At 38.6% G+C, this 22,790-nt stretch overlaps 1 protein-coding gene across 1 annotated transcript; it reads left to right on the top strand.

The window, feature by feature from the left end:
- The first annotated feature begins 926 nt into the window (after positions 1–926).
- STEAP2 (STEAP2 metalloreductase) lies at positions 927–22,685 on the top strand. Its single transcript, XM_006211855.4, has 5 exons — positions 927–1,364; positions 13,518–14,042; positions 16,527–17,054; positions 19,949–20,113; positions 22,098–22,685. The coding sequence occupies exons 2-5, from the start codon at positions 13,551–13,553 to the stop codon at positions 22,383–22,385; spliced, it is 1,473 nt and encodes a 490-aa protein (XP_006211917.1). The 5' UTR covers positions 927–1,364; positions 13,518–13,550; the 3' UTR covers positions 22,386–22,685.
- The last annotated feature ends 105 nt before the right edge of the window (positions 22,686–22,790 follow it).

Below are 22,790 nucleotides of genomic sequence, written 5' to 3'. Positions count from 1 at the left end.
GGGGAGGGCGGGGGGGGGCGGGACATGTCAAGTCAAACAAAGAATGTATTTCCAAAGCAGCATTTGCAAAGGTTAATCCGTGTATAGACTACAGAGGGGAAAGTGCAGCGACTGATGTCTGATGATCGATCCAAGACCCGCTTCTCGAGTTTTTTTTCCTGGTTAATAAACCACCAGGAGAGATCATTTTTAAACTTAAATTTGCTGAAATGCTCAAGTTCCCTAAACTTGAGAAGTTTCAGTAAATTAATTTTATATCTGAGAATAAAGATTTCTTGCTTCGGCTGACATCTTCTGCACAAAAGATAAAGGATACCCGACTATTTGGGAATCTGCAGGGAGAAAATTTACATAATCCCCAAACCGAAGGTGGTCTTACAGCTCAGAGATCCCCTGAACACCCAAGGCCTCTGAGGCCCGGTCAGTTAAGTGGCTTAACACAGGTCTCCCGACCGCCGGCCCAACCAACCCTCTTCTCCCTCAACACCAAAGCTCACGGCGCCACCAGCTAGAGTGAAGGTCAAAGCAACAAACTAATCCGCAGTCCGCCGGCTGTGAGGGTCTTCCTATCCAAGGGAGTTTTTTTAATGCGGTTTATGGAAAGGGCATTTCTCAGCACTATTCTCCAAGGACACGGTCCAGCCAAGGATGGTTTGGGTGGGGAGAGGTGAGGGGGAAACACGTACAGGATAAAAGAGCTGTTTTCTGGAGACTTGTCAAGAACTGAGAGTGCGGAACAGGGAATGGGGAAGAGGCGTAATAAGACGCAAAGTCTAGGGTTGGAAAGGCGACCACACAGTACAAAAGAAAAGTGGGTTCGATTTTTCTAGAGCGGCTTCAAAAGGAATCTCGGGGGAGCCCTGCAGGGGGGCGCAGGCTAAGGGCAGATACTCAGCTGCTCCCAATAGGGGGGCGGGGAGCGCCCAGCCCCAGTGGCGCAGCCGGGACTCCCCGCCGCACTGCTCGCCCCCCTTGGCGTTCCACGTCCTCCAGGGCTCTCCCCAAGCCCTCCCTTCCCCCTCTCCAAACAACCCGACTCCTCCCCGGCTCCTCGGCTCTCCCGCCTCGCCCGCCGGGCCCTCTAGTCGGCGTCCCCGGGCCCGCTCCTCGCTCTGCGCCCTGCTTGCGCGCAGCCTCTAGCGGCGCGTCATTGCGAGGCCGGCCTCGGCGCGCCTCCCTCCCTCCCTCCAACCCCCGGCCCCAGCCCTGCACGATCCGAAGCGCGACCGCCGCGGCAGCCACCCTCCGGCCGGCGGCCAGAGGCGCAGTCCATAGGCCCTGGAGCACGGGCGGGCCCCTGGGGAGTCGGCGCCGCTCCAGCAGAGCCGCGAGGCCAGCCTCTGCCCGGCGCCGAGGGCGCGGAGGTGAGCGGGTCTGGGAAGAGCGCGAGACCGGGTGGCGGCGGTGGAGTTGAGGGTCAAGATGCGATCGGCGCCACGCGCTGCATCCCTCCTTTCCTGGATTCCGCGCCCTCTGCGTCGTCCGCTCTGAGCTGCCGGTGTTCCTGATTTCCTGGCACCTTGAGGTCGGGAGTGGGAAGGGTGGCGAGGGTGTGTATTCCACAGATCTGCCCCCTACTCCTGGTTTTCCCCGAGCTCCCAGAAAGTCCTAAGGTTGGTTGGGCCCAGGAGAAACAATGTCCCAGGTAGGATGTGCCGCAAAAGGAAAGGACAGGCAGGTTACCTGCGCCTACCTGGTAGTCTCTACCACTTTCAGTTCATGCTACTCATTTCATTGAAGATCATGTAGCGCTGCTCTGCGAACGGGTATTTCTAGTAGTCATTTTGTTTATTACCCAATGATGTGACCCATGGTGTGTTTAGGCCATTGTGTATTAGAAAGTAATTGGACTCTTCTTTGAGTGTCCTAAATTATCTGAGCCCTGTATTCAGCCTCAGCCAAAACTTGCTGAAAATTATGCCCTAAAAATCTTGCTCCTAAAATAGAGCAGAAAGATAAAGAGAAATTTTGTCGAGAGATTTCCATTCATTATCTTCGCCACCCCTTGGAGAAGGATTGGTGTCAGTTTTTACTCCTCAGGCAGTACATTTTTTAGCTGGAAATACATATTCCAGGCCATGGTTAATTATCATTCATCACCACGGATGAAAGTGGGAGAAGTAGAATTCGAACTCCTGTCCCACCCTCACCCTCTTGACTTTGATTAGATCCTAGTCCTGTTAACAGCCCCGCTGCTGGGAACCTTTTTGGTCTCTCCAAACCAAATCCTCCATCACACACCACACACTTTTTTCACTTTTATTATAATTTCTTCGTGTGTTGATCGCCATTTTTTTTCTCTCAGGCCAAATATTATTAATCTGCAGCTCTCCCTCTGTTGTTTCAAAGCTTGAAAGCTATCTACAGATGAAAAATATGTATCCTAGATATTTTGCAGGATATTTGGAAACATAATTGGAACGGCTGCAGTTTCCTCCTCATAGCCAGTTACTCTTTTGAGCGGTGAGGGAATGAGACAATATCAGTAATGATGAATTGAGCTAATTGTGCAGAAAGAAAATGAAAAGCTGTATCCAAGTCACTTTATATTGTACTTGTGTCATGGAAGATAGACTTGTAGTGAATGAGCATAATTATATTGTAATACTGAAAAGGTAGCACAGATGAAGGCAAACAAATTGTTTAAGACAGGATCATAAATGAGTTAGAAAGATGAGAAAGAGGGTACACCAAATGTTTGAAAGACTAGGGCTGCAGTTTTAAAAATAGACACAATCAGGGCATCAGGAGATGCATTTATTCTGTGCTCAGCCACAACTGTGACACTGACATGTCACTTACCCTCTTTGGTTCACATGCCTTCATCAAAATGAGGGATATTATCTGGAGACATATTAGATTTCTTTGGGTTCTGACATTTTTGGATGCATTTTGACCACAAAGAACATTCATTGTATTTTTCTTTACTATGTGCCAGGCATTGTGGAGGCAGTGATGGACAAGACAAATATGGTTCCACCCTCAGGGAGCTTATTAGCTGGCGTGGGAAACAGTAATGAGTAAAGAAACAACTACATGAGAAAGGGAATCTAACAAGGGCTCAAAACAAAACAAAACGAAACGGGAGTGAATTACTCTACTGAAGAGACATAATAGCATATGCAACATTCACAGGATGGAAAAGCGAGTGGTCTTTTCTACTTCAAGAAAAGGATGCTGTGGCTGGACCATAAGTAACAGTCATAGGGGATGACATTGGAGAAGTGTGCTGGGACCAGCCAGTTCATTCAGAGCCTTTTCAGTCATGGTCAGGAAGGGACTGTAGTTATAAATGCAACAGGAAGCCACTGATTTTTAAGGAGGTGAAAGGCATCTGATTTACATTTTAAGATGATCTCAGCTGTTATGTGAAGAAAGGTTTGGAAAAAGGCCAAGGACTAAGTAGAGAGGCCCATTCAGAAATGTTTACAGAGTTCAGGTGAGAGATGATAGAGACCTGGACTAAGCTGGTGTCAGTGGTGAGGGATTTAAGAAATATTCTGGAGTATAGATGCCGGTGTTGGATTTTATGTCAAGGCTCAGGGAAAGCAAGGACTTGAGGATCACTCCCAGATTTCTGGCTTGAGCAACTGATGGGTAATGATATCATTTACTGAGAGGAGGAAGTTTGGATGAATGTGAACAGGTCAAAAAAGGTAGAAAAAGACTTTAGTTTTGAACCTGTTAAGTTTGCAATGTCTCTGAGGAGCTGCTTGAGAGGAGAAAAGTCATGGTCACTAGGACAGAAATGGACAGACTGTCCTTTGATAGGTGAGATTGGTGATAATGAATGTAAGGTAAGCTCAGTGTCTGATTTTTCTTTAGCAACCTTCACCAACTTGGATACAGATATAGTGAAAATGGATAACTGGGTTCTTCCAGGGCTAGAGTTTTGCCAAGTGGATGTGATGGAGAGCAGGAGAACTGTCCTAGTTTGTTCAGGCTGCTATAACAAAATACTGTAGACTGGGTGGCTTAAACCACAAACATTTCTTCTCACAGTTCTGGAGGCTGGGAAGTCCAAGATCAAGGCACGAGCAGATTCATGCTGGTGGGACCTACTTCCTGATTCATAGATACTGTCTTCTCACTGTGTACTCATGTGCCAGAAGGGGAGAGAGAGCTCTCTGGACTCTATCCCATTGATGAGGGTTCCACCTTATCACGACCTAATCCTCTCCCAAAGGTTGCACCTCCAAATACCATCACATTCGGAGTGAAGATTTCAACATATGAATCAGTTGGAGGAGGGTGATGTAAACATTTAGTCCGTAACAAGAGTCAATCATTTTAAGTGAGTAATAATAACTATACACTATGGAATCTAGTATGGGTAAAGAGAAACCAAGAAAGTGAGAAAACAGCCAGTAGATCAGATTTCTTCTGCTGTCTGGAATTATCAATGTGAATATTTGACTATGATTATTGGAAGGCTAAGAGATAAGAGCCTGGAGATAGTGAGGTTGGGTGAAGACAAAGATTCACTACCTTTGATGAATAAGTGAAGGAAATGAGCCCATGAGTTGAATGGTTCATTCATTTGAATGATGAAGTAGTGGACAAGGATGACCACTGCTGGGGTAGAGAGGAAGACTGTGTATATCCAAAGTCACTAGTGATAAAGAATAAGCTAGAAGTCAGCAGATGACAGCAGTGGGTATAGAGAGAGGGTATTACAGGTCACCATGAACTTCAAAGGAGCACTGTGTTTGCAGGAGGAGAAGAAGAAAGGTTCAAATATGGCTTGCAAAGTTAAAAATACACCAACTCTAGCTCATGGCACGGCCCTGGAGGATTACATTTTCTTGATAACATAACCAAATCAGCAGGTTGTGAATGTCATCAAGATCTCTTGAGGACAGCCCTTTCAGAGTTGCTTTCATCCAACAATTAATGCTCTAGATCTTTATATGTGAAACATTCAGTTCTGTTTAGTAAAATTTGTATAGCCCAAGAGCTGCCCTTCAGCCAGAGGAAATGTCCAGGAAACTCCTCTGAATTGAAAATCTTAGGAGGCTATGTATCTGAGTGTAATCGAATTCTCTTATTTTGATAATTTCCTTCAAGTATTAAATGCATACATCAAGTCAAATGTCCACTCAAGAAAACTGTGACCTTGAAATTTCAAGGAACCCATGTGCTATTTAAATCACACTGTTACAGTTAGATGGAGCTCATACAGTCGCAGTGTCACACTGTCAAACATAAGCTAGTGATTACCATTATTATACAGCTATAAGTCTTGGAAACAAAAGAATTTTAGTGTTGGAAAGGACTGCAGAGTCAAGGACAACTTTTTTGTTTTCCATTTAACAAAGGAAATTAAGAGTCACAAAACTAGGTGATTTCAGAAGCCTAGGCCTATTCTTTGTCCTTGACACCACATAAATACAACTTTCTCTAAATGTCATAGTCTTCTCAATTATCTAGTCTGTATTACCTGTGAATAACATCAGAAGAAAAGGTAAAGAAACTCTAGGACCTTGCAAGTCACAGTGTGGCCTGTGAACTGGGACCATGGGTATCACCTGGGAGCTTGGGAGAAATGCACACTCTCAAACCTCACTCCAGACCTACAGAATTAGAATGTACCTTGGAACGAGATCTCCCGCTGATCATATCTGCATTAAAGTTTGATAGTTGGTCCACTTGGAAACTCTACGCAGGTCAGCAAAGCCTGTGATGCCTGGAGAACTAAGGAGAGGAGCCCCTTGTTAGACAGAAAGAAGAGACACCATTACTGGAACATTCTGAATTTTGAGTGTTATGAAATAACAGGAGCAAAGTGTGCTGTGTGGTGGGATGCCACATTTTAAGGAGTGGCACTGCCCTTTCCAAAAAGTGAAGAGAGGAAATAGTGAGTGGACCTTCTGATATGGCTCCTGCCTGTGTGGGAAAGGGGAAAGGGCTGAATGCATATGCTCCAGCTTCTGACGTTCAAGGGCAGCTGTAACTCTATGGCTAGAGTTATTTTTCATTATTACAAACAAGATTGTGAAAAGGAGTGTAATCGAGGATGAAAAAGCCACATCTGAGGAGGGGCAGGGGAGTGTAGCTCCGTGGTAGAGTGCATGCTTAGGATGCACGAGGTCCTGGGTTCCATCTCCTGTACTTTCACTAAAAATAACTAAGTAAACCCAATTACCTACCCTCCAAAAATTTTAAAAAAAAAAGCCACATCGGTTATCTCCAAATACTAAAATAAGTATTAAGTTGAATTTTGACTCTCTACAATGAGTAGTTTTCAACCTTGACTGCATATGAAAACAGCTGAGGATCTCTTAAAAGAAAAGTCCTGATGTCCAGGCTGAACCCCAGACCAATTAAATAAAAATCTGGGTGGAAGGGTGGAGGGGGCCAGGTATACCACTCTGTGGTAAAGCTCCTCAGGCCACTCCAGGGTGCTGCTGGAGCCGAGCTTTAGAAAGCTGTGCTCCCTTATGGGAAGAGGCAGCTATGAGACTGAGATTCTGCCTCCCACTCACCCAGGCGGTGGGACCTTCTGTTACTCCCACAGCAGTGAGCAGAGTCAGCAACACTCAGGTCACAGTCTGCTGTGTCTATGAAAGTTGGTGGGTCTTCCAGGACATTGTGGGAGGTAAGATGTTTTTAAAGAGGCATTTACTCTCCTCAGTTTTATTAAAAATTGAGTAATAACTGTTACTGCTGGTGGGAATGTTCTAAAATTGGATTGTGGTGATGGTTGCATAACTGTAAATATACTAAAAATCATTCATTTATACATTTAAAAAGGGTAAATTTCATGATATATAAATTATACCTCAATAAAGCTTTTTTTTTTCCATTGCTGTGTACGCTTCAATATTCCTAATTTCATCATATTGATTAGGTGGCCCGGAAGCCCCTGCCTATTTTGTGTCATTGGAGTGTTAACACCTAGCCTAATGCCTGGTGGATAGGGCTCACTCAATAAGATATTTGTTGGGGATGGATGGTTAGATGTTTGTGGACTGATTTCTGAATTGATGTCAGTCACCAGAGATCCCTGAAGTTCACAGCACCCAGTGGGCATTGGTGCTATTTGTAACCTGTTTTAGGGTATGGCTTTGAAATTAGGGAAGCTGGTTTGTGTAGAGGCTAGAATACCAGGCCTTTCATAGAGGATTATGAGTGAGTTACTGCAACACAGAAAAACTTGTTTTTGTTAGCCAATAAACATAGGTATCCTTATCTCAAGGTACCATCTGCAACAGGATTATAAAATGGGGAAATTAGTTCAGGCATGCTATGATCTGCTAATCCCAGCTTCATTTTAGACGTTAACTTGCAGTGCTATGAAAGCCCAGTTGTGCACGGGGCACTTGGCTGTGCTTGAGGTATAAGGCTGTTCTGCAAGGGGGACGGAGGGAGCATATAGCTTCTTCTCTGGCTTATGCATAGAAGAAAAATGGGTGGGGAGGTCTTGGGGGAATGTGGTTGCTTTAATTTATTGAAGAAGATCCTAAAATTTTTTGTTAACTTAAGTCCTTGAGTAATAACTTTTTAAAATTGAATTTCTAGACTAACCTAAATTTAAGCAAAAAGCTTTTATGTTGAAAATCTTCCTAACATGAATTAGACTGCTTTCTTGCATTACTAATTGCAACATAATAAACAAGTTTTGTTTTGGTGATTTAGGGCCTAGAAATTTCAGAAAGTCACACTCATAAAGGTATATATTGAATACGTACCAAGTCTAGGAAGTGTCTTGGAAGTTACTTGTAATTTTGAATTTGTCTCATTAAAATTTTGTTTTTTTTTTTTTGAAGAGTCTGAAAGGATTGGAGTTAGTCAAGCTTTTGCTTTAATGCTATTATATTTCTTTTCTGAAAATTCTTTGGTTGTTTCTGTAAAATATGAACACAAAAAGACACTCAGATCCAAATATGAAATATTGATGAATCATTTGCAATTACTGTAGTTCATAAACAGGAATTCAAAAAATAAATCTGCATAGTTTTAGTAAAATTACTATTTCATACTTTTTGGAAAATTATTTTTAAATGAAGATGCATACAAATTACCCAAGTGTTTCAGCTAAGGTATAGAATTTAATAGTTTGACTTAAATCGATTTTAATATTCAAACAGCAAATAGTGATTGGACTGCATTACATTAGGGCAGTTACTCTCAAACTTTAACGTGCATCAGAATCACCTAAGGGCTCTTTAAAACATAGATTGCTAGGCTTCACACCCAGCAATTTTCTGATTTGAGAGGTCTGGGCTGGGGCCTAAGAATTTTCACTTCTAACAAGTTCCCAGGTGATGCTCATTCAGGAACCACGCTTGGACAAGTGCTGCATTAGGAAGTCTCATTCTAATTTTTCAAGCAGAATTGCAGCTTTGCTTCTAGGATTGTCTAAAAGGCTTGAGAACTTTTTTCTAAAAAATGAAAACCTAAAAAGAAAAAATTCCTCTTCCCTCAAAGAAATTCTTTATTGTCATAGATATAAACAGCTGGGTTTTATATGTTTATTTAAATACCGAGAGAATGTAGGGGTAATCTTTTTGCAACCCAAAGGTCGTGATAGTAAAAATTACCATTTAGTTACAGAAAATTAGATTGGGATATTTGATATTTCATCTGAGGATTAAGCAGACATCTTTGGCTTTAGGGAGCTTGCTCCAGGGTGCTTTTCTCCCCTCCCCCAGAAAGTTTTTCTCTCCAACAGGCTTAAGGAACACTTTCATACAGAGAGTTTCCTAATGTCTGCTATATCAGCGATTCCCTAGACTTAATGGATTTTACAGACCAATAAAATAAAAAGGAGGGAGAGGATCTATGTAGGACTGTCAACTAAACAACTGTTACCACTATCCTTTTAGGAAAAAGGACATTTTGACCCCTAAAAGTAGTTAAAACATACTCTCAGAGTGAAAGAACAATTTCAGTTGAATAATTTTGTGAAAAACTCCCTACTATATCCATATACCTTTTAATCACTGTAGACCAGTGATAGCTTCATACCTGGGAACCACTGCCCTAGCATTTTTAAAGTAAGGGCACAGAAAGCCAAATTTAATTTGGGGTCCTTATGTTTTTAAGCTAGAATGAACCTGTAGTATACTCATGTCATGAACCTGGCTTGAAGACATTCTGTGTAATTTAGAGATTAGTATAATTATACACACACACACACACACACACACATACTTACATACATATATATATAGAGTGATTTGAGGTAAGGGAATACCATGTGATATTTTCTCTCTTTGATTTTCTAGGATAACTATGCTCTGATCATAAAGTTTTTAATTATATGCTGATAAGAGACTTTCTAGTTTTCCTTCCAGGTACATCCTGTCTGTTCCTAACTAGAGTGTAAACTCCTTAAGTGTAGCACCATGCTTCTCTTCCTTATCTCTTATGTACAAAGCCCCCACTGGCCTGGATAAATTCATGCTGGGTCACAGCAGGGCAGATCTGCCTTTAGATTATAGTTGCATCATTCCTTGTCAGTGGAAATGTACAATGTAAGGTATTTACTGCTCTTATTTTGTAAATATGTAAATCTTTTCCAGCTATTGACATTATTCACTTCTTATAACCCTATTTTTTATGGATATCACAGTTGTAGATTTCAGCTTAGCTGGTAACCAAGTGATTCAAAATGGTGGCTTAGCAAATTGTAAACTGATTGATGAGATTTTTGCTCCAGTGTCTCAGCACCAGATAGTTTCCCATAGCTTGTGGAGATGAACTGCTCTTAGGTCTGCCTGTGGGTGAGTTCAACAGGATAGGGACATGCTTCTCAGCTTTTTGCCTTCCTTCTAGAAGCAGTACACACCTTCACAGTATCTGCAGTGTCCCCAAAAGAAAGTACGTTGCTATTCAGGGTTCTTCAAGAGTTACCCAGCATCCGATCATGTTTTGTTTTGGAGTATTAATAAATTTAGGTCTTTCATTGGTTTTGATTTTAAATTGGATTTATTTATTCATTTTGAGGGGGAGGGGAAGCTAGAATTCATAACCTTATAGCTTTGGATTTACCTAAAACTATACTAAGATGACATTCATATTTTAACTCTTTAAAGTTAGTATTGCTTTTAGAGAATATAGATATAGGTGACACTCAGAGATCTAAACAGTTTTAAGACTCCCCATACATTGTTTGCATTGAAGCTTTAGAATGGGCAGAGGTTGAAAGACTTGTATTTGAAGCCAGGTTGTGTTCGACAAACGGCACTGTCTTCAGCAAATCGCTAAAGTTCTCTGAGCCTCTGTTTCCCTATCTTTAAGATGGGTATAAATATGTACTTCACAGCCCTTTGGAAATTAAATAAGGTAATATATATGAAAATATTGTGAACTATGAAATATCACAGCAGCATATGGTATTATTATATGCTTTTAGCAATATATAAATAATCTACTTCTCAAATTCATTAAAGGTGGTTGGTTGTCTTTTTTTTCCTCTCTAATGGATGCTTTTACATTCCTTAAAACCTTGATGAAAAGACGCTCATTTATTAGGCCAACTTCTGTTTGTGTAGGCACAGTCATACTGTTGAAGGTTTCAGTTAGAACTTGCCATTAGAAATACAATGTGAATAAGGCCCAAACATGTTAGAGCAGAGTCACCCATTAATATGTATAAAATACATGGTATAATAAGGGACCCAGAGATGGCATTATTAGGCCCTAATATAATTTTACCCATTCACATTTCTGATTTGTACAAGGGGTTTCAACTTGCTTTGTAAAAACAACAGATATTGTTTTGCTTTTGTTTTTTGTTTTTCATTTGAAAAGACCTTTATAAGCATGAGTCTTAGATTTAAAGATTTTGCAATTCTTATATTTTGGGAGATGCTACAGTCTATACTGAGAATAACTTGGGAGTAGGATATAGGAAACTTGGGTTCCTGTGTGTTAAGTCTAGTAACTCTTTTTACCCTCAGATAATCTATATGATTAGGGGTCCGTTAGTCAATTCGCCTTGAATTGTTAAGTGAAATTGAGCATTGGTTTAATTAATTCTGGTTCCTTTAACTGCTCTTGATTCCCCAAATAGCAACAAGAGGATGTAGAAAGTCTTGTACTAACATGGTGCCTCTGACCCCTCCCTACCTTTATGGGTGCATGGGATCACTCCAGGGGAAAGCAGATAATTATCACTCCTTCTATCTTGAGAAGTATGAAATGAAACATGTATAACAGATTCAAAAATAATGAGTTTTCTCCTTTTGTAGGATCTAAGTTAGAGATTAGGATGACTAGATAATGCTAAGGAGCAATGACATGGCCAAAGAAGGAGAATATACTGATATGAACACAAGCATCCCTTTTCCTCCTTGGCCCCCCATATCCAAAGAAAAAGCTCTTTCTGAAATTCCTTACATGCACCCAAATGACACATACCTCATCTAGACTGCCTGGGTTCTAATCTTGGTTCTCCTTGTTTCTCTTGAATGAATGACCTTGTACAAATTAATTATCTTCTCCATGTGTCAGTTTCCTCATCTGCAAAATGAGCATGACAGTGTTAGTACCTATCTCATAGGGTAGTTGTGGGGATTCAATTATTTTTTAAAGCACAAACAGAGCTAGCACATAAGAGTATTACATAACATTAGTATTACCTTTCTAAAGATTAATGTACTGATGTATTTGGAGTCATTGAAAATGCTCCATTTCTAGGGTAAGAAGTTGAATTTTCCTGGCTCCAGTAATTTCAAATTTCATTTAGTAAAAACCAAAAAAAAAAAATGCATGTTTTTTGAAATGTTCCACCTATTCCTGTAAAATCTATTAAGTTCTCTGGAGTGATCCACATCTGCCGTTAGCATAAAAGGAATTGTGCAATGTGGATACAGTGGAAGAATATTTTTCAGCCAGACCCAACAGGGACAATGATTCGTGGCAATCTGCCTGGTATTCCTGAGCAAATTATTACAAATATGAACATTCCAGATGTTAGTTACTTAAAAAGAAGTCAACAAATTTTTCAAGAAAAAAATAACTACGTCATACTCTATGCAACCAATGAATAAAAGGGAAAGAAAGAGATTTCATAAGTATTGTGTCATTTAAGACCATAAACATAGTATGATCCAGCAATCCCACTCCTGGGCATATATCCAGAGAGAACGCCAATTTGAAAAGATATATGCACCCAAATGTTCACAGCAGCACTATTTACAATAGCCAAGACATGGAAGCAACCCAAATGTCCACTGACAGATGACTGGCTAAAAAAGTTGTGGTATATACACACACAAACACATACACAATGGAATACTACTCAGCCATAAAAAGAATGAAATAATGCCATTTCCAACAACATAGATGGACCTAGACATTATTGTACTAAGTCAAAGACAAATATCATATGATATCACTTATATGTGGAATATAAAAAAATGACAGAAATGAACTTACTTACAAAACAGAGACTCACAGACATAGAAAATAAACTTGTGGTTACCAAAGGTTGGGGGGGGGCAGTTAAATTGGGATTTGCAGATACAAACTACCATATTCAGAAGATATAAACAACAAGGTCCTACTGTATAGCACAGGGAACTATATTCAATATCTTGTAATAACCTATAATGAAAAGGAATATATATATATATACACAAAACTGAATCACTATGGTGTACACCAGCAACTAACACAGCACTGTAAATCAACTATACTTCAATTTAAAAAAAGACCATAAACCCATTACTGCCCCCTTTTCATAGGGAAGCTATCTTTCTCGATGATAAGTTTAAAGGACATAGGGTGAATGATAGAAGTCTATAGTACTCAATCTTTTGTTATATTTTGATGTCTACTTTTCTTAAAATATTATTTTCTTAAAATATAATATAATATTATATATTATAACATTACTTAATATAATATTGTTCATTTTTTAGCACTGGACTTATCATCCTGTCATTCAATGATAAAGTCCTTCACTAGCTACTGAGATGGAGAGCACGGTTTGTAGACCCCCACCCCAAATGACTCTAGACAGTGGTTCTTTGTTTCTTATTGTTTTTCTGTCTTCTGTTGTCTTGTGAACTATCACAGTCCTCCACCGCCAGCAGCACTTCTGACTTGCTGTCTCTTATCTGCTGAGAAACTAGATAATCACACTTGTTAGAACTGTGTTTTTTTTAAAGTTCTCCCTTGTTAAAAACTTCAGCTTCTTTCCTTCTGTGCCCTAGAGTCTTGCTGTTCAAAGTGAGGCCTGCAGATCAGCACCATCGGCCTCACCTTATTGGAAATGCAGAATCTTGGGCCTCACTCCAGACTTACTAAATCAGAATCTGTGTTTTAACAAGATTCTCAGGTGATTCACGTGCACATTAAAATTTGAGAAGTTCCACTTTAGCAGATCGACTTTGTGACAGTTCGTTTTCCTATTTTGAGATCCATTTTTAGCTTACAAATCATGTCTTGCAGTGGTCGAAGTTATATAGCTGGCCGAACTATTTTACCTCTAGAAACAAGGGACGTTCAAGTGCATTCATGTTTGGTGATAGGTAATCAATAAGCATTTTATTTTTCTCCCCTAGGACATCCCTGGTGATCTTGGAAGAGTCCGTATCATGGAATCGATCTCTATGATGGGAAGCCCTAAGAGCCTTAGCGAAACTTTTTTGCCTAATGGCATGAATGGTATCAAAGATGCAAAGAAGGTCACTGTAGGTGTAATTGGAAGTGGAGATTTTGCCAAATCCCTGACCATTCGACTTATTAGATGTGGCTATCATGTGGTCATAGGAAGCAGAAATCCTAAATTTGCTTCTGAATTTTTTCCTCATGTAGTAGATGTCACTCACCATGAAGATGTTCTAGTAAAAACAAATATAATATTTGTTGCTATACATAGAGAACATTACACCTCCCTTTGGGACCTGAGACATCTGCTTGTGGGTAAAATCCTGATTGACGTGAGCAATAACATGAGGATAAATCAGTACCCAGAATCCAATGCTGAATATTTGGCTTCATTATTCCCGGACTCCTTGATTGTGAAAGGATTTAATGTTGTCTCAGCTTGGGCACTTCAGTTAGGACCTAAGGATGCCAGTCGGCAGGTATGTATTTTTAAATTTTATTCTTATTTATCTGGTATTTTGTATTTCAATAGTTAAACAAATATCATGCATTTTAAAACCAAATTCTGATGCTCTCTGACCATTATCATTTTGAAAACTATGTATGAGCTCCTGCAGATTCATGTCCCGACCTTATAAGGGCACATTTCTATTCTCAAAATGATGTGGAAAGCTGAGAGAATAACTTGAACTTTCCTGTCATAATCAGGCAATTCAAGAAAAAGGCTCAGCTGGCAGATGAATAATGGGCCATCTCCTTGCCTCCTCAAAAGCAGAAACAATCCCAAACGTGTCTTTTTTCTTTCCCTCTCTTCTTCCTGCCCTTCCTTTTATTCTCCCTTCTTCCTTCCTTGCAGCTATTTGGTAAACAGTATTCCATCACTGTATGAAATACTATTTAGTATGATCCTTAAGAAGAATGCTTTAGAGTTACCTTTTTATTTTACATGGATTATTCACAGAATTTTAAATCGTACAGTTTGTTTTATTTTAAGTGTAGATGGTAATCTGGGTGGGAAAGGTAGAAGCAGACTGGATTTCTCAGGTTCTCTTTTAATCTGAGTTTTATGCAGTTCAACCTGAGAATAAAGCAGATGAGGAGCTCCATCAATGCTTCTGTGGAACGAGAGCTCTTATAAGTAAACACATGAAACAGTGCACCTTAAGAATCTTTTAGAAGTGTGGTTATGCATGATAATGAAGTGTGATGATAAAATACTTTTATTATTTTGTCCATAAAGACGGTTGATTAGATGCCTTAGAAAATAAATTCAAGTATTAAATCACTGTATGCTGCATGTCAGAGTCATGATAACCATTCACTTTTCAAGTGTTTAATTTGGAAGACCTAGTAAAAGAGGATATACTTCCCTACTTTCCGAGAGGCTATTTCTGAATCTTTTTTTCTTTTGCATATCCACCAAGATTTAGCAGTGGATACAGACCAAGCAAATTAGAGATGAACCTGAATTTAATTCTTTGCCCATATTTATGATGATTTTAATTATTCAACAGAATAATTGTGGAACAGATTAAGTTCAGCATGAGCTACAGAAAGAGCTTCATTTGTATTTCATAGTCCTCGTGCCTTTATGAATGTCTGATTTATTCCTAAGGTTTATTATAAAATTTTATAATTTGTAGTTTTTCTCAATGAATTAAAAAAATGTTTAATTCACCATTGTCACACCTGTAATAAGTTGAGAATGCTTTTCCTTATTTCTTTGGTATATATTTCTTTACCTTCCCTGCTCCATTTTAGAAGCTCATGAACATTTGTATAATAGTATAGACTTTGTTATTCATCTGGCTAATGTGAGATAAAATTAAAAATCCACAGAGCTCTACATGCTCACCATTATGTAACCAGGTTTAGCAGGCAAGCATTTCAGTGTGGTCTGTTCCAGAGCCCTTATATAAACATCTTTCAGGGATATATTTAGGAATTTATTTTCCCTTAACATCGCTCAGAGATTTTGTAGCAATATTTTTCTAACTCTAGGTGAGGTACCTACCTATAAGTGATCGTGGCTCACTCCAGCAATGAACGTGGTGCTTGAAAATATTTGTTGAATTCTCAACTGTATTACAATAGCTAAGAGGTTTTGGTAGTTTGAAAACCCACCTTTACCCTCAGTGATCACGTCATTAGAGTTCCTATAGGGATAACACTTCTTAGAAAATGGCGGTGGCTTTACTACTTAAATTAACTAAGCCTTGTGATACCATTCCTCCCTCCTCCAGGTATACTATTCTCACTTAAAGATGAACTAATTTTATAATTTTGACCAATGAAATAATATACTGAGATTATCCATTTTTTTTCAGAGATACTTGGTGAATTGGTTTCTAAGCCGAAGGAAAATGTTATAAATAGTACAGCATAACAATTTAGAGGTTTTATTTGCAAATTCAGCCATCCAGAATCCATGCCCATCTCTTTGCTGAAGAGCTGTTAAGGGGCGGTGTTTGCACTCCCCCTACTTGGCAGAATCACTGCAGTCCTAGAACTAAATACTTTTTCCAAAGCCTGAAGAGCCATCCCCACCCCATCCCTGCTGGAATGAGAGAGATGGAGGGGAGAGGGACATGGCCAGCAGCTCAAACTTCACCTTGACTTCAGGAGGGAAGACCTCACCTTGTCTGCTTAGAACCATGTGGTTTAGAAACCTTTCTTTCCTCCTGCCTCTGTTCCCCTGAGGACTTCTGATCTCATGTTCTGGCAGGTTTTTCTGCATTTTATTTTCACGCCATCAAAGGTAGGAAGGACTTTTGTTGTTTTTATGACACCATTTTAACCTATTAATAAATAGATTAATAGATTAATAGATGCTTTATCTCCTTAACATTTTGTATCACTCAAAGTCATCACAAGTGATGCTCCATGGACTATGTGGAGCGTGTGATAGTTATCATTGTTATAAACAACAACAGTGATGATGTGTCTTCTGTTTCTTCCCACAGGTTTATATATGCAGCAACAATATTCAAGCTAGACAACAGGTTATTGAACTTGCACGTCAGTTGAATTTCATTCCCGTTGACTTGGGATCATTATCATCAGCCAGGGAGATTGAAAATTTACCCCTGCGACTGTTTACTCTTTGGAGAGGACCAGTGGTGGTAGCCATAAGCCTGGCCACATTTTTCTTTCTTTACTCCTTTGTCAGAGATGTGATACATCCATATGCTAGAAACCAGCAGAGTGACTTTTACAAGATTCCTATTGAGATTGTGAATAAAACCTTGCCCATAGTTGCCATTACTTTGCTGTCCCTAGTATACCTGGCAGGTCTTCTGGCAGCTGCTTATCAGCTTTATTATGGAACCAAATATAGGAGATTTCCACCTTGGTTAGAGACCTGGTTACAGTGTAGAAAGCAGCTTGGGTTACTAAGCTTTTTCTTCGCTTCGGTCCACGTTGCCTACAGCCTCTGCTTACCGATGAGAAGGTCAGAGAGATACTTGTTTCTCAACATGGCTTATCAGCAGGTATGGAACGTGCTTGATATTTATTTGATGCTAGTAAGACACTTGATTAGTGCAATTTGTAAAACGTAAGATGTAAAATAGTATAAACCTTTACATACCTTGTAACAGAAATTTTCGTATATTTTGGGAGGGGAAAGAATTGCTCTTTAAGCAGTGTTTCTGCATAAGAATTACATGGCTACTTTAGAATCATTTAGGGTAAAAGTTGCTACCATCTTTTTCTTCATAGAATAAAAGAGTAGTATAGAGTTGGTTTTTGTTTTCTTGTTTTTTAATGTTACTATTGTAATGATTACTTTCACCATCAGACAGTTAATTATTTTACAATTGGCCATGTTCCATGAAATAATAAAGCAGCTCTCAGTAAACATATACAGTAAAATTAGAATCAGTGAAAATATAAAACAGAATAGGAAGTCACGATCAGGAGACACACACAAGGCTTTTGTTATCAAAAAGCAGGAAAGATACTGGTTCTGCAGGTGAAGCTTTTCTAGCACTCAACTCTTCAAGAAAATCTCAGGGAGAGCTTCATGGAAGGGGCTTGATGATGAAGTAGACCATGATTTTCCTCAATAATTTCCATTTAGCAAATATAAGGGGTTTCACTGAAGCTCTTTGATGTAGCATTTCTTAGTGAAAGCTGAGGACAGTGCACCAAACAAATGTGAAAAAGCTTTTGCATTTTATAAGGAATCAAGGCATCATGGTTCAAGTATGTAGCATCCAGTACTTAAACTTGTTTCAACAATAAAACCTAAAATAATTTGAAAAAAAATTTACTAGATTGATGTCTTTAAGCCATTCTCTCTAAAAATAGCCACTTCTCTTAACTCAGTACGAGGCTCTGATATCTGCTTCACCAGCTTCCTCACCTCCCTCAAGTCTTTTCTTCAGTGTGTTGACACAAATAACCAGTAAACAATCAATAATAGGAATAGAAGACAGTTTTGTTTGCAGCAAACTGAGGAGGATAGCCTGAGAAACAGCCTCTTAGCAGCTCTGAGGGGATCTGCTCTGAAGATGTCAGGGAGGAGCCAGTTCATACATGAATTTTTTGGCTAGCTAATAAGTGTAGTCAAGCATACATCTTTGGTAAAGACTGCTACTAATCACAAAGAACCGATCTCTCAAGTTAATGATTTTAGTGCTTTTCTATATATAAGAAGGTGCAAGAATGGGGGTGGGGAGGGAGGGTTGTCACTGAAATTCTTCCTGAGGTGTGCATTTTAACTACCTAAGGGCACAGAAAGCCTCATCCTGGTTTTCTTTCTTCCTGAATCCCCCTAAGGGCCCTCTGTCAACCGACAATGGGGTGGGACAGAACCCTTTGTATAACTTGATGGTGGGCAACATTCTTTTCTTTAATGGTTAAAGCACATGTACAACATATGTTTGGCAGGCCATAGACAGGCTGTTCTAGTCAGCATAAAGTTCAAGCCAAATCATGTATGAACCAGAATGACTTCCCATACCTCAATATGAAAGTTTGTTCCATCAAGTTATAACCTCCTCAACGAGGCCTTCATTGGACACTGTTTTAAATTCTGCCGCCTTCTGACTCAGCCCTGGTACTCCCAGTCCCTCTTACTTCCCCTGCTCTACCTTCTCTTTGCTCAACAGTGCTTACCACCTTCTAACACACTTTATGTTCTTTGTTTATTATATTTACTGTTGTCTGCCTTCTCTTATCAGAATTTAAGAGAAAGGATTTTTGCCTGTTTTGTTCATTGATATATGTCAAATGCCTGGCACTGTGCTGACACAGAGTAGACACTCATAACACATATTTATGCAATGAAGGGATGACTTGGGAAGGCAGGTAGATAGATCCAGGTTGTAATCTCTGGGTATACTGCGGTATGCTGTTATCCTGTATTGTTGTATAGACATCAGACAAGATAATAAGAGCCTTTTTCCACAGAGGAGCTCTGTGGCTCTTTTCAGGATGTTGGTATGATTGCTTCAGGGAACTAATGGCTAAGAAATAGCTTTTATCTTGGTTTTAATTTCAGTATGTTTGGTTAACGGAAATTGGATAAAAAGTTAAGCTGATGTTAAGTTAAAATCTGTTTTCCATGTATAGATTATTTAAATCAAAGCTTTAATCTTAGGAAATCCAACTTTTGATTTATACTCTAATTATATTGTTTGCATGTAAATAGATAATTCTAAAGGTAGTCCCTCTGCAGAATATCGCACATTCAGAGTTAACCAAGTCTGACATGCTTACATATGCATTATCAATGTAAGGGGAAGACATCTGGAAAAGTACTGTACAGGAATGAGGCAACTGGACAACTGGAAAAGTATATTAATGAGGCAACTCACATGAATAAATGTTTGAGCTCTGTAGGGCTTTATCCCAGGGGAAATCCCAGCTTCCTGGGGAAAAGAAGGTAAGAAGGACAGTAAATCAGCATGTAAATGTTCTTCATATGACAAAGGAAGATAAGGATATATTTTAGGAATTCCCTGCCTGGATTCTCAGTTGAACTAAGGCCAGAATGTACTCAAAGTATTCAACCAAGTTTAAATCAACTTGTAAAAGTACCTGAAAACTAAGCCTAACTTCTTTTGTATCACAGTCCCGGGACTCCAGAGTCCCTGTCACCGTGATGTATTAGAAATGTGACGTCAGATTTACCACTCTTCTCCCGTTTGTGAGGAAGGAGAGAGTCTTAGTCCTCGTCTCAACTCCCCTTTCTCTCCCTTCCACCCCCCACACCTGGGAGAGTACTGTCCAGTAATAGGTTCTTCATAACAATTTGTTAAATTGAATTAGGGCAACTTAAATATGACCATATATGACGTAATCTTAGGTCGAGAGTGAACTCTGCTGAATCAGTTAATGTTTACCAAATAAAGGAAATTCATGTTTGCTTTTTTGTTAGGTTCATGCAAATATTGAAAACTCTTGGAACGAGGAGGAAGTTTGGAGGATTGAAATGTATATCTCCTTTGGCATAATGAGCCTTGGCTTGCTTTCCCTCCTGGCTGTCACCTCCATCCCTTCAGTGAGCAATGCTTTAAACTGGAGGGAATTCAGTTTTATTCAGGTACGTAGGGTTTGTTTGGTTAAGGATGGGTGGTGTAGAATTTAATTACAGTTAAGTAAAGTTGAACTTTAAATATGCTTCTTATAATAGAGTGCTCTGGGGCTGCTGTTTATGTTTCTAGCTTGTGGAACACATTGCTAGGACTTATTTTGGTTAGTAAGTGAAACACCTTAGGACTCTTGGTTAGTAAGTGAAAGACCAGTACAAGATTCTACTGGAGGGCTTTGATAGCACTTCCTACCATGTTACAGATAAAGGCTATTTTAAAAAGGAAAAAAAAAATGAAAGTGGGGGATGAGTGAGCTTAGACCAAGTTTAATACCAAAATCAATTTATTATTAGTCAAATGAATGAAGACTTATTTTATATTTTGAGTCATCTTGATCTATCTAGAAAAATCTCATTAATTGTAAATCAAGTGGAGAGATGCTCAATTTGAATATTTTAAAAGAAACGTGCATACATACACAAATACAAATAGTAGCAAAACTAGGTTGATGGACTATGACAAGCAGACAGCCTTATGAATTATGTTAGTATATGTATTTGGTATATCAGTTGTATGCATATGTATATGTGTCTATAAAGGGGTTTCAAAATAACATGTTCTTTAAAAAGTTAAACATTCACTTTCTCCAATAATAGCTACTTAATAAATTTGCGTATTTTAAAAATATAACTCAAACTTAGACCCTACCTATATTATTACAAAATCAGTACTGGTTATATCCAAATAGTTCATAGCCCAATATGCAGATAAGTGTCATTTGGTAGTACACTAAGTTTTAGCTTTGTTTTTTTTTTTTTGGCCTATTCACTTGAGTTTTTTTAAATATAAGTGATCTAAAAATCTCATTCAAATTAACAGCATATCCCTGGTCTAAATTCATTTTTCCTTTTTGAAGGAAAGAAAATGTGAATACTTTCCCAACTGCTAGTTTAATGACATCTGAAAAGAAATAGAAAGCCCTCTGATAAAAGGTGCTAGACGGGTGCAAAGTATCATTATAAATTTAGATGAGACATTGCAAACAGAACAGTTTTCTGCTAGAGAGTTGATCCTTTCCCAGTGAAGTTAGACATTACATTATTATGCTGATGTAATATAACATTTTATGTAACATGACCATTTCTCAAATAAGCAATCAAACATAATGTAGGGAACCCAAAGCAGCTGACCTTTTAGATTTTGATTTGTAAACTGCTTAACAAAGTACTCTTAATAATCTCAATATGGTCAATATGGCCATGTGTTTGAAATGCTATTTATATTATGTATTAATACTATATTTACCATAATTATCTTCAACTAGTATGTGTGTGTATACCCATGAAAATGCTCTTCAGCATTTAATGTATTATGTACGTAATGTGTGTAAATGTATATACATGTATATGTACATGTACATACACAGACTTTTTAAAAATATACACAACTGGTGGAGGTGTGGGTAACTTTTATAAAAAAGTTTTTCAGTTTTTATCAGTATGCTTAAGGAAAAGCCAGATGTTTTGACCTGCAATCCCACTATTAGAAATAAGTTCTAAGGAAATAAACCAAAATATAGAAAAAGGCTTAAAGTGACATTATAGTTGAGGAAAGTAGGAAACAGAGTAAATCATCAACAAAAAGGAATGGTTAGGTAAATTATGGTACATCCATTCAGTAGAATATATAGCATTAAAATCATATTTTCATATTTAATGACACGAGGAAAAGGTTCTGAATATGATAAATAATCAAAATATTAAACTGTATGCAATATGGCCTTATTTGTGTAAAATAAAGTGCATATAAATTTATAAGAAATATATGAAAATATTATAATTGTTTAATTCAGTAAAGAACAAAGAGTAGCTCAATAATTTAAGATAAAATTGTGTTATCAAAACATAAACACAGTATAGCTGGATGGGTTAATTTATGAGTTTGAATGATTTGCTTCTTATTCTTTCTTTCCTTTTCTTCCTTCCTTAACCCAAGTCGACACTTGGCTATGTGGCTCTGCTCATAAGTACTTTCCATGTTGTAATTTATGGATGGAAACGAGCTTTTGAAGAAGAGTACTACCGGTTTTACACACCACCAAACTTTGTTCTTGCTCTTGTTTTGCCCTCAATTGTAATTCTGGGTAAGATCATTTTACTCCTTCCATGTATAAGCCGAAAGCTAAAGAGAATTAAAAAAGGCTGGGAAAAGAGCCAATTTCTAGAAGAAGGTATTGGAGGAGCAGTTCCTCATCTCTCACCAGAGAGGGTTACAGTAATGTGATGATAAATGGTGCTCGCTGATGCCATGTAAATTTCTGTTTATGCCATTCTTTTTATGACTTCTTTTATCTTCACTTGGAAGGGCACTGTCAAATTGCTGTGGGCCGAAACCGGTTCAGTGAGATCTCAACTGAATTAGTAGTAGAATTTTCTTCAGATTTATTTTCACAAATGTCCTATTTTACCAACATGAATTTTTATAGTCATCTTACTGTTGAAATGTAGGTATGTTTTGTTTTCTTTTGGACAACCATGATACTATTGTTATTTTAACAAACTATATTCCATAATCAGGCAGAAATATTTATAGTTAACAATATGGATAAAACATAATGTTAAAAAACTTTGCAAACCAGCAGAATTTTAAGTTTTAATATAATCCAATAGATTTTTTTTTCTGAAGCTT

This window comes from Vicugna pacos, chromosome 7 (assembly GCF_048564905.1).
Source record: "Vicugna pacos chromosome 7, VicPac4, whole genome shotgun sequence".
Lineage (NCBI taxonomy): Eukaryota > Metazoa > Chordata > Mammalia > Artiodactyla > Camelidae > Vicugna > Vicugna pacos.
This window is presented reverse-complemented; position numbering and strand designations above follow the sequence as displayed.